Source organism: Episyrphus balteatus, chromosome 3 (genome assembly GCF_945859705.1).
Source record: "Episyrphus balteatus chromosome 3, idEpiBalt1.1, whole genome shotgun sequence".
Taxonomy (NCBI): Eukaryota; Metazoa; Arthropoda; class Insecta; order Diptera; family Syrphidae; genus Episyrphus; species Episyrphus balteatus.
Genome location: NC_079136.1, coordinates 64,388,454 through 64,401,247, shown reverse-complemented (window position 1 = coordinate 64,401,247; position 12,794 = coordinate 64,388,454). Strand labels below are relative to the sequence as shown.

Here is a 12,794-nt window from a genome sequence, read left to right as displayed (position 1 = left end):
GAATAGACATGGCACTACGAACTATTAAAACAGCTTATCTTCTTTGATCCTGGTCGTTTAGGAGATTGTACAGCTCCGATTTTGATAATCTTTTTTTTCAAACGTCGATTATTAAAAATACTTTAACCTCTATAGGTTAAAAACTTGTTTTTTTTTTAACTAAAATTAAGATTTTTGTGAACAAAACGATTCTTTAAATTTCATAAATTAAATGATAAAGATTATCTAGGTTAGGTTATTTAAGAAAAAAAAAAAAACATAGAAGTGAGGGACAGTTTCCCACCGTTTAATAAGTAGAAGCAATTTCATAACAAATTGATTTCAAACATACAACAAAATATTTTGGCATCTATAATAGCTATTTTTAAAAAGCCAGAATTTTATTCGTATCTATAAAATTTAAACCAAGTAGGTAAATTGAATGAAGTGTTTTTGAAAAAATGGTAATCAAACTCAGAATTAAAAAAAATTTCTTTAATGTAATTTTAACATTGACTTTTTAAAAACTTTTTAGTTATAAAATATGAATTAGTTGAATTTTCTTGATACAAACTGAATTTTTTATATTGAAAAACATATTTGATTTTCTCTAAAACTTTGCCAAACTAGAGCTTCAAATTTTTCTAATTTTTCTATGTGACCTTCAACAATAAATATGCTATTAGTACAGGTAAAATTGTACATAAAATCAAGAAATAAAAAAAAAAATTGTTCCACTCGTGAAACTTGGCAAAAAGTTTGCTTTTGGGATAAGAACCAAGTACAAAAAAAGTCTATAAAAAAAAGTTGGGTGGAAGGGTGTTTTTTCGCGTACAAGAGGGAGGGGGTGAAGTCAATACGATTGCTCTAAGAAAAGTTATTTCCGATTAAAAACCAAGGTGCTTGTTTTTTGACCTCAACAAGTAAAATATAACCGAAACCCATGTGAAAAACATGCTACACTGACAAAATTTGGGATGAAGGTTTAAGATAAAACAGGGACAAAGGATTCATAAAGTTTTTAAAAATATTTTGGGTGAAAGGGTGTTTTTTTGATAGGTTAAGTTGTGTGTGAGAAAGCTAACTTATATTTTATTAATTTTTAAAACTTGGTGAAATAGTTTTGGTTGGTATAAGAATTAAGAATCTATAAAAAGTAAAAAATTATTTTTAGTGAAAGGGTGTTTTTTTCAAGAAATGATGAAATTCGGAATTAGTACAAAAACTGGGAAAAAATTGTTACACCAATGAAAATTGGTAAGAATGTTTCATTTATAACAGAAAGAAAGAACTAAAAAAGTCTATACAAATATTTTAGGTTAAAGGGTGTTTTTTGGGAAATAGGGAAAAATCCGCGATAAGTCCGATAAAATCAATATATAAATGGTACCCTTACGAAATTCATTAAATATGTTCTCTTTCCCATGGGAACTACGAATAATGTAAGTCTATAAATTTTTTTTATGTGAAAGGGTGTTTTTTTTAGAAGTAAAGAAAATATGGGTTTATTTGAAAAAGTGTGAAATACTAGAGTAATATTAGTGGTACCCTATTGAAATTTAGCAATTATGTTACTTTTAAGATAAGAAACAAGAATCTTAAGTGTCTATAAAAATATCATTGTTATTAGGGTGTTTTTTTGCGTGAAAACAAAAATGATGGGTCACCCTAATGAGATTTGGTAAAAACATTGATTTTGGGATAGAAAGCAAGAATAAAAAATTTTCATAAAAAAAATTTTGGTGAAAGGGTGCTTTTTTTCGAAGAGACAGTAAAATCTGTAATTGGTCCCAAAAAGCCAATGATTCGCGTAAAACGTGTATAAGAACTTATTTATAAATTTTTAATTTGTCATCAAAACCATAAATAAAATGAATCATTGGCTTTTTGGGACCAATTACAGATTTTACTGTCTCTTCGAGACAGGTTATATTTTACCTGTTGGGGTCAAAAAACAAGCACCCTGGTTTTTTTCTTAGAGCAATCGTATTGACTTTATTTTTATGTCATTAGATTCAGCATCAAAAAATACCTTGAAAACATGTGTCATATGATGATATTCAACAAACAATTTTGTTCAGTATATTTTTGACCTTCACCCCCTCCCTCTTGTCCGCGAAAAAACACCCTTCCACCCAACTTTTTTTTATAGACTTTTTTTGTACTTGGTTCTTATCCCAAAAGCAAACTTTTTGCCAAGTTTCATGAGTGGAACAATTTTTTTTTTTTTATAAATGCCTATTTTATAGGTCGTTTCAAATCAAAAGTCCCATGGAAAATTGAGCAAAAATGAAAAAAAACTCATTCGCTTACTGGAAGGAAGCATTTATGAAGCAGCTGAACTTTTTCTAAAATTACGATAAAATAATGAAGAACAGTTCTTGATATCCCTTTTTTAATTAATTGATCCGTCTGTGAGATTCACTGGGTTAGCCTCAGAAAGCGGAGGCAAGTTTCCCGGGCTTGCATCACTCCATATCCGCGGGCAATACAAAAAAACATACAATTATTTGATTATTTATCATTTGAAGGCAGTTGGGATAACTTTGCCGAAGATATTATTATAGGACAAGGTGAAGATGGACCAGAAATGTCCAGTTTATATGATAGCAATTCATAACTTAAAATTCTATTCGCATCTTTTCATTTGTATAATTGGGCAGTAAATATCTTATTTTTATTTTTCAATTATTTTGGAGTCGTCACCATAGAAATCATTAATAAACAAATTCAGATTTTTCGTTTGTTTATTTTTTTCTATAGCATTTCTTTCATTCAAACAAGCATGATTTGTTGTTATTTTTGAGTTGATTTGTCACAATGAGCCAATAAAATTGAGTTTTTTGTTTATTTGTTCTCAATTTTATTGGAAGGGAGAAAATAAACTCAGAGTCAGGACTTTTGATTTGAAACGACCTATACTATATTGAATGATGAAAAAATAACTTTATTTTTTAAAATTGAAATTTGAAAAAAAAAAATTAGATAGTTTTTTTTAACATTTGACTTTTATTAAAAAAAATTGAAAAAGAGACAATTTAAAATTTGTTTCAATATATTTTTTTTAGTTCAGACTTTGAGGACCGTTTTTTGAAAAACAAGACGGAAACATAGGCAATATTTTACCCATTATTGACGACGTTTATAAAAAAGGTCATTACAATCGGAGCTGTTCGGTCGGGTTCCAAAATTTTGCCATTTTTTAGCTTTAGTTACTCGGGCTCCACTGTAAAAATGTATTTGTAAAAAACATTCACTATGGCGTATACGTACTTTTTTGTATTTTTATTTAAATTTAAATTATTAAATTCTCATGGCATGGCATCGACGTCAGTTAGTGTCTACGTTTAAAACATTTGAATTAAAAAAAAAACATAAGAAAAAGTCCCGTTACAGCTTGAACCTACATAAGTGGTAGGTTCTTAAAAGAAATAATATTTTTTTCTAAGAACTGATTAGATGGATTGGACAAAAGTAAATCAAAGTAAATTTTAAGAGATGTTGATTGATTTACTCCTAAGTTTCTTTTATAACTGCTCATTCTTAATATTGAAAGTGATGTTTAACAGAAAACCAGATTGATGAAGAAACATGGCCAAAAGAACATTGCTGCGAAAGCCTTTATTAATGGACACCACAACCATATGCTTCAATTACCAACACAAACGTAGGTACTAAACATCATTTCTATTCTTTCTTAAACTAAGAATGATGTGTGTTTTTTTTTTAATTTTCTGAACGTACCTACTCATTTTTTTATTTTATTCGCCAATCAAAAACATATTACATAACTTAAGTACTTAAGTGAGTAGGTAGCTACTGTACTGTACAAAAAAAAAGAGGGCTTCTATAGAAAAAATTTACTAACTTTGATAAAATAAATTCAGCCCTATCGTTAGTTTCACGTGAACAAAAATCCACCCGGAAAAATGGAATTTCACTATTACCGTATTACCCTATTGTGAGTTTCGATCGAACATTTGTTCACGTTCGGACATCTCACGGTATTTTCAAATTTTTTTTCCAGGTAAAATGTGAATAAGTCGATGGATCTTCTTTCACTCAAATTTCACATACCCAGCAAGAAACTTGTTTGGCGGTCAATGTAAATTCCCTATGGGTGAAACTCGCGATACCTTTTGAAATTCCGGGCGAACAAAAATATTCCGTGGCCTGATTATGGAATACGAAATCGACCCTTTTAGGAGGCGAATTTGGAGTTTTGTATATTATTTTCGCTTTTGACCGTATCGTTTTACCTTCCCATGGATTTACGACACCTTTTTCTTGACCTCCAAATTGAAATGTAAATTTTTTTTTTTTTTTCTTCGACACTGACGTTTGGCTCAAAAGCCCAATTATAGAAGAGCGTGTTTCCACAGACATTACAAAACAAATCTAATGAAACCAGCTGTCATTTGGCTGGAATACTGCAAATATTCACTTCGAATTCCCTTCCGATCAAAAATAATAATTGATCTTTTGTGGCAAATGGAAATATGCATAAATTTCCTGGGCCCTGGCCTACAAAAAATTTATTTTTATTAGAAACTGTATGTGAGCAATTTTTCCATATATAAAAAAAGACTAATTAATACAAATTTCCAACTTGCATACATTCACTTTCTGCAGTGCAAAAATTTTAGACATTTAAAGATCCAGCTACATGGGGCGACTGAAAAATAATGGAGAACCATTTGACTTTATAATCCTTTCCATTCAATAAGTTAATTTGTTTTTATTCGGTGCTGTTATCATAAGTCTCTCACGTATTTGCTTCACACTAGTGATCCGCCTGTGGGGTTCGCCAGGTTGACTTAAGATATCAGCGGCGGTGAGCCTACGGGTTTTGTAAAGTTCCATTTCTGAGGCCAATGAATACTGTGTTTTTACATTATGCTATAATCTTAAGGCATACCTGATACCTCTCTTTTTACTTCGTAATGGATCGTTATTCTTCATTTGTAATAAATCTCGAAAAACATACAAATGAAATACATGATAAGGCTAGTAAGATTTTTTTCTTGTAGCTCAAATAGGCTTCCGGAGTGCTATCTTCTGTCTTAATTGGACTTTTCAAAACTTTTAAATTCAAAGTTCTTTTAGTTACTGCAATACAAAATATACAATTATTTTACATTTACAAACAGATATTAATCAGTTTTTTTATTTATTTTTTTTATTAAGAAAAAAAAAAGACAAAAAAAATATTTACATCATTTCATAAATTTTTGTAATTAAAAACAAAACAAAAAATAATAAAAATAAAATGATAAATTGAGGAAAAAAATAACGAACGAATTTACAATAATATTTAATTTATACAACGGTTTTTTTGGGCGTTTTAACAATTCTATTTATTATTATTTTATTTTTTTTTTATAATAAGCCCAGCTATTTTTTAATACTTCTCTAACAGTTTATATGTTGTTTGATTAGAAATTGATTTATAATTATTTTTATGGAACAAAATGCTACTATTTAGTCAGCACTCTCGACATTAAAAAAGAAAAACAAAAAAAGAAGAAAATATTCTCTTAGTTGTCCTTCTTCATTCTAGTCGAAGTCATCCTATAGATGATTGAATCCCTTCCAGGATCCATTGAACCAATGGCATAACAGATTGCTAGCACAGAGAATGCCAACACCACCATAAACCAAAGGATAATATTAAAGATTACTGGATAATCTTCATTGTAGTAAGTTGCTAGATTAAGATCCTTAGCCTAAAAGTAGACAATGTTTATAATTCAATAATTCAAGTTTTAAAGAGCAGTACAGTACAATTATGATGTTCATATATTAGCGACCCAGCAGTTTGTACCAACCCCAGTTTTTTTTGCTCATTCGATAGAGATTTGGGTGAATATCAAAACCATAATTTTTCATGAAATTCACCTTTTGGCCGCCATCTTGGATTTTAGTTTTTATTAAATATCTCGACTTCTGTTCATCCTACGTAAAAGTTGGTTATACAAAAAACGTATACAATTAAATTTCGCATATTTTATGTTAAGAACTCTTTTTCGATGTTCTCAATTTAAAAAAGTTACAAGCCAAAAAAAGTAAAAAAAAAAAATGAAAAAAAAAAGAAATTTTTAAATTTTTGAGCACTTTTTATCAAAATTATGAAAAAACCTCCCGAAAAAAGATTTTTCATCTTAAAACTCTGCTATACAACTTTTTGTTTTGTATCGCTATACATACAAAATTTATTAATACTTTTTTGTTAAAAAAAGCCCGTTTTTGTTTGTTTACTTTTTTCTTATTTTTTTTTTTTTTCAAAACAAATCTTGAATTTTAAATGAGGAAGAGAAAATTCAAGACGTGCTATTTTTACTTGCGATATAGGTACTATAGGGCAAGTTTAGGATTCGTAAAAAAAATCGAACTCGAGATAACAATTTTACATGACATTATGATGGTAGACAATGCCAAAAAAGTGGGTCCGGCAATTCTGTCTGTCTGTCTGTCTGTCTGTCTGTCTGTCTGTCTGTGTGTCTGTCTCTATCTGGAGCTGCAGCCTAAACGAGTGAAGTGATTTTCTTCAAACTTGGTGGTTAGCAGTTTTTGGTGATTCCCTAGAGGGGAAATTGAAATTTTTTTTTTATGACCAAAACTAACGGTACCTGCCATATAACGGAAATAGAAAAGTTAATTTTTTTCAAAAACGGCTCTAACGATTTTGATTAAAATTTTTGTGTGTAGTACTACACATAATAGCCAACTTTTTAAATAAAAAAAATATTTTTTGTACCGTTATTAACGGTACCTGTCATAGAACGGTTTTTTTCGTTTCTGAATATCTCGTACAACATTAACCCGATTTAAATGAAAATTTTTATACAAAAGTGTGTAAGTAAAGATAATATTAAAATTTTAGAAAATTTTCAAAAAACGCATTTTTGGTTTTTTTAAAAATATTTCAAAATTTTTTTTTGAAAAATCAATTTTTTGAAAACGAATCAATGAAAAATTTTGAAATTTAGTTTTTATGTGTAAATTAATTATTTCTTCAAAATGGCATACCAACTTTTTTTTTTGAAAAATGTTTAAAAATTTTTATATATAAAAAATTATTTTTTTAAAAAACATCTCCTACAATTTTCGAAAATTTTTTTCTAAAAATACCTTCTTATACAAGAAATAAAATGGCATATTTTTTATTTTTTTTTAAGATAATTTAAAACGGAGTTTAATTAATTATAAAAACAGATTTAATTTTTTTATACTACTTATGAAATTTCTTAAAAATATCAAATTTTAAATTTCTTGAATGAAAAGCTTTAACATTATAGTTGCTTTAAGCATAAGAGCAAGTACGTGCGACCCCAGTCGTGCAATTTATTTTATTTTTAAGTAAAAAACTTTTTTTAACAAAATGTGTTGATAACTTTTGTATTTATAGCGATACAAAAAAAAAGTTGAATAGCAGAGTTGTAGAAAATTTTAAGGAGAACAATCTTTCTCAGAAGGTTTTCCATAATTTTGATAAAAGTGCTCATAACTTAAAAATTGTCTTTTTTTTGTTTTTGGCTTGTAACTTTTTTAATATTCAGTATATCGAAAAAGTGTTTTTAACATAAAAGACGCGAAATTTAATTAAATTAAACGTAGGATCTATAGAAGTTGAGATATTTTAATAAAAACTAATATCCAAAATGGCGACCGAAAGGTGAATTTCACCAGTGCGAAAAATCAGGGTTTTAATAGTCACCCAAATCTCTATAGAATAAGAAAAAAACAAAAAATTGGGGATGGTAGAAACTGCTGGGTCAAATTACACTGGTCAACAAGGTTTTTGTTACAGAAGCCAAGGTATACTTTTCTATAGGTTTTTGTGTGCTGAGCTCGAGTCCGAAGTCAGACAAATTCTATCACATCACGTGTCAAATTAAATTTGTAACCTTTTCTTTCTAAATTCGTTTAAATCTTGTTAATATCTCTTTTCTTCTTCGAAAATCTTAAGTTGAAATCAACGTGTTTGAAAGAAAAAAGATATAAACAAGATTTTAACGAATTTAGAAAGAAAAAACTTAGTTCTTTTTATAAAAGGTTACAAATTTAATTTGAACAAATAACCAAACGCTAAGAAATAACCTCGAAAACTGGGAAAAATCGGCATTTTCAATTTTCTGGAATATCTCAAAAACGTGATGTGATAGAATTTTTCTGACTTCGGATTCGAGCTCAACACTCAAAAAACCTATAGAAAAGTATATTTTGGTTTCTGTAACAAAAAAAAAAGTTTAATTTTGCTGACCAGTGTTTTTAATGCACTGGACTAGAGTGACAACTTACCGATGCACCATCGACAGTCTCTCGCTTGGCACGATTAGCTTCAGCCTTCTCGGCTACAACAGCTACCAAACTATCTTCGCCAGCCGAATTCGTGATCTCGGCAATTGTCTTGGCAACAATTTTCAAGGCATCAGCCATAGCCGCCGATTTCTCTCCATGCGCCTTGGCAAGGGAATTCAAGTCAATGAAAATATTAAACATTGACTGTGTTTTGTTCGAGGTCAAGAATTTGGTAGCCAATTCTTTGATATAAGCCAACTTAGTGAGCAAATCTTTATCTTCCGAATGCAATTCGGGTTTCAAATTATTGGTTCCTTTGAGTGGAGCAATTTGATTTGGAACATCATCCAACATCATCAGCGATTCGCTAAACTGATTAGTGTCCAATGCGTACGTTTGAGTGCCAGATGATTCCATATCGGAACTGGCTGCATTAATTGAATCTTGAGCAGAATTGCCAATCATTTTGAATGACTTAACTTTGATGTCATTAAAATTTAAATGATCTGTGCCTTCGACAACAATTGTTAGAGTTTTGTCGGCTAGATCGAAGGGATCAATGACAAATAGAGCATTCCATTTGGTCGGGGCGTCATCGACCCATTTGCCCATGCAGGCAGCTAAAACATCGCCCAAAGATTCACTCTCTAATTTTTCATTGCCTTTGAAGGCGATAGAGTTGGGATGTTTTAGAATGTTTAGCTCGCCAGAGGCGTTAACTGAGAATTAAGAGGATAGTTTTTGATTAGAAAAGAAAAAAAAATTCAAAGGTCGACATGATGAAGAAAAAAATCGATATGAACATGAAGTTGATATATTTTGGTTTATTTTGTATGTTTTAATGTTTTATTGATGGATGAATGCTATATATTTTAGTTTAATTGTTGTATACTTACTTGCAATAATGCAAAAAGCAAAGATTATTAAATTCTTTAACATTTTTTCAAGATTTTTTTATGAAATTTCTTTGATCATATGACAAGACGACGACACTTCCCAATGAGATACCAAGAAGATGAAAAAAATTCCCATAATGACAGTTTCAAGTTCATTTGATTCCATTGGAAGGAAAATGGCGTCACGTGAGAAGAAGAAGAGTGCTGCCTAGTTCTAGTTTCCTGTTCATTGACAAAACTAGAACAGTTTTTTCTGTTCTTGGTTTTGAGTAAGATCAGGTTAGAACAGACTCGTGAGAAATGTCAAAAGCAAAGCTGTCATTTTTTTCTTTTTGTTTTGATTTAATTGTGCGAATATTTCTCGGGTGCTCGTGGTTTTTCTAACTAAAAACAATTTTTGATTATGTTTTTCGTAGTAAAAACTCAAAAAATAAATAAAACTAAGGAGAACCGATAAGCAAAAAATTCATATAATTTACAATTTGTTTTTTTTTTTTTTATTTTGACAACTGACGTTTAAATGACTGTTCTAACTTGATCTGACGTTTCTCACGAAACTGTGCTGTCCTGTCCTGTTCTGATCTAGAAAAATCCTCGCTGAACAGACTTTATGTCGATCTCAAAGTCAAAGTACAAAGTCTACTTTGTAGATGTATGTGTTTCCTTATTTACCAAAATCTCTCCCCTCAAAAGATAGTAGTTTTGTTTCTCCTTCTTCGGAAAAAATAAACTCTTCTTTGGTAAAGCCTAAACTTTAGCCAAAATAAAATTTCCATACAAGTTATCGATAATTTGTATGGGACTCATTTTAGCTCGGTTAAAATTTTTCGATAATTTGTATGGGAGCTAAAATTTAGCGCAAGCAGCGTACCAGGCTTAAATGTGAGGAAAAGAGCGTGATGTATGCAATGCACAAAGTCTCGTCTCTTTTTTAATAACGGCTCGCATTTGATTTGACTTTTGGTGCATTTTATATTTTCTATAGTAAAACCTTGATAGCCGCAGCAACATAACTTTGTTAAGCAATTATCTTTGAATTGTGATTTGTGAGCTCGACTTTTTCTCTGTAGAGACAAATAAACAAAAAAGAAAGATACAAAAACCACCACCAAAAGTGCAGAGTAGTTTTTTTCTTTTTCACTATTCTCATCTCAACTGGCCCAGTCCACTGACGCACGCCCAGAGATCTTTTTTTTCTATAGGGGTATTCACGATCCGGTGCAAGAAAAAAGTGTAAAATTGCTAGATTTTATTTTCCCATATTACAACTCTAAGTCAGCTATTACATGAAGCCTCAAGAGGCTTGACTCTTTTTTCGAATTTTCTTTTGATAATCATTCTGTGAGCCGCGTACTATTACACGATGCCTCTTGAGTCAAAGACTCAAATTTGACATTTCTTTTTTGATTTCAGTATTGTTGTTGTTGTATTCCACCAAGAAGCAAAAAGAAATGAAAGGGAATGTTGAAAAAAGAAAGAGTGGAAAAAGAAACGTCAAAAAAGAGTCTCGGAATTTTGGCCCACGACTCTCCGGTCGGATAATTTTTTGTTTTATCTTCTTTCTCTTTTGCACTCATTGGTTTTGAAAAGAGGCGCGCCTCTTGAGGCTTCATGTAATAGCTGACATACAGACAAATTTTGCACCATTGTATTTTATTTTTGCAATAGGGTTAGGGTATAGCAAAAGTTTAAAAGGGTAAAAAGATTGTAGTCTGTATATTTGGTTGTTTTATTTTAAGAAAATGTTACACTTTTGCACTTTTACAACGATACAAGACCATTTGCATCGCATCGTGAATACCCCTTATTTATTTGGTTTTCAAAAAAACAAAAACTATTTTGTGTGTTTCCAATAAATATTTTCTAATAGTTGGTTAAAAGAATTGTTTATTTTGAAGATTTTTTTATTTTCAAGTGAAATAAAATAAAAAAAAAAAAAAAACGAAAAATAAAACAATTTTTTAACAATTTTGCTTCTATACAGCTTTATAGAAGCAAAAGAAGCATGTATAAGGCTTTACAGAATCAAATTTGTTAAGGTATGCAGGTTTGCAAAAAGTCAAAAAGTGAAAATTTTCAAACGCATTTTGTGATAGTTTTTCCGATAACAAAATTAAAAATATTTACTATTATTTTTTGGTTTAAAAAACAATTTTTGCAGTTTTTTTTTCCAAACAAATAGCGCTAGGGAAATAAAAAAATTTTACTTTTGTAAATTTCCCACTTTTTCACTTTTTAGGTCATTGTAGTTATTCACCTACATTGCGTCGACTAGAAAAAAAACGCAAATGATTTTCGTATTCCTCCATAAAAAATTCGAAGAGGAAAGTTTTGTACTTTGTGAATTGTTGGACAAATTAATTTATATATAACAATGAATGCCCGGAACGTTTCTACAGATATTTTTTCTTTTTCATTTGAAAAAAAAAGAAAACTAATAAAAAGTATTTGCGTGTGAAAATGTTTTGTTTATTATTATTTTTTAGAATTTGTTTATTTCTGTTTCTTTCTTCTTATTGTTTATTATACATATATGATCTATGTCCTTTTTAGTTAATTATTTAATTAACATTACACGGAGAATTCCTTATTTTTTTAATTCTTTTGCTTGAAGAATTGTTCCGTGTGTTGTTATACCAGCTCAAAAAAAATTAATGAACTCTTTTTCGAGAGAAGATGTCGCTACGGTATGTGTGTAAAAGCTTTTCACTTTTTATAAAGCTTTCACTTTTTAAAATTTTTTCAAAAAGTGGTCAATGTAGTTAAGCCTTAAATCCAAACTAAATCTAGAGTGAATAATATGGCCGTTATTAATGAAATCAAAAACTATAGGGGTATTCACGATCCGATGCAACTGGTCTAGTATCATTGCAAAAGTGTAAAATCTTACAACACTACAACAACAAAATATATGGATTGAAATTTTACAATGGTCTTGCACTTTTGCTATACCCTAACCCTATTGCAAAATAAAAATACAATGGAGTAAAATAATTTTTGACAGATGGCAGCTCACCGTCGCGTCGCCCATGATAAACATTTTGTCTTTTTTATTCTGTTTATAATGGTTATCGCTACTCATGTCCCGTAATTTAGTCTCTTTTGATGTAAAATAATTAGTGAAAATTAATTAACCCGAATAAAACAAAGAATTTAGTTATAAAAAATGGAAAAAAGAAGAAGCAACGGTGGAGGAAAAAAAAACATCATTCATGCTTCAATATTTACTATGAATAAGAAGCCAAGTAACAATTTAGCTTTCATAAGGGTCAATGCAAGCTATTTTTTGACTTGTTTAAGAAGAAGGACAAGTCTTATGCAGGCCTTATGCAGGCCTTTTTACAAAACAATGAAACATTTTAGGGAAATTATAGCTTCGCTAAGGAAACTATCATTTGCATTGGATGTTATAATAAGGCCTTATGGAGGTTGTTATAAGATGTTGAATTTATGAATAAAAAAAAAAAGATTTTATTGATTTTTTTTTTTTTCTTTTAATTTTTTTTCTATTTTGTTTTTTCTTCTTTTTTGGCCATGTCAATGCTTTTCCTGTCGTTCTGAAATGGGAATAATTTTATTTTAATTGAAAAAGAACACATTTTTTTTATTTCACAAATG

General features: G+C 29.7%; 1 protein-coding gene across 1 annotated transcript; it reads right to left on the bottom strand.

Annotated features, from left to right (window-relative positions):
* Positions 1-5,321: 5,321 nt before the first annotated feature.
* On the bottom strand, positions 5,322-9,302 carry LOC129916086 (ATPase H(+)-transporting accessory protein 2). Its single transcript, XM_055995868.1, has 3 exons — positions 9,177-9,302; positions 8,281-8,999; positions 5,322-5,705 (listed from the first exon to the last, which is right to left on the bottom strand). Exons 1-3 carry the CDS (start codon positions 9,217-9,219, stop codon positions 5,517-5,519), a joined length of 951 nt encoding a protein of 316 aa, XP_055851843.1. The 5' UTR covers positions 9,220-9,302; the 3' UTR covers positions 5,322-5,516.
* Between the last annotated feature and the right edge of the window lie 3,492 nt (positions 9,303-12,794).

What these genes read in the sequence shown, in the direction of transcription:
- LOC129916086 (XM_055995868.1), bottom strand. Translation starts at nt 9,219, where the DNA reads ATGTTAAAGAATTTAATAATCTTTGCTTTTTGCATTATTGCAA. An exon ending in TGCTTTTTGCATTATTGCAA is followed by an intron (nt 9,000 to 9,176) that starts GTAAGTATACAA and finishes CTTAATTCTCAG; the next exon opens with TTAACGCCTCTGGCGAGCTA. An exon ending in AGACTGTCGATGGTGCATCG is followed by an intron (nt 5,706 to 8,280) that starts GTAAGTTGTCAC and finishes GTCTACTTTTAG; the next exon opens with GCTAAGGATCTTAATCTAGC.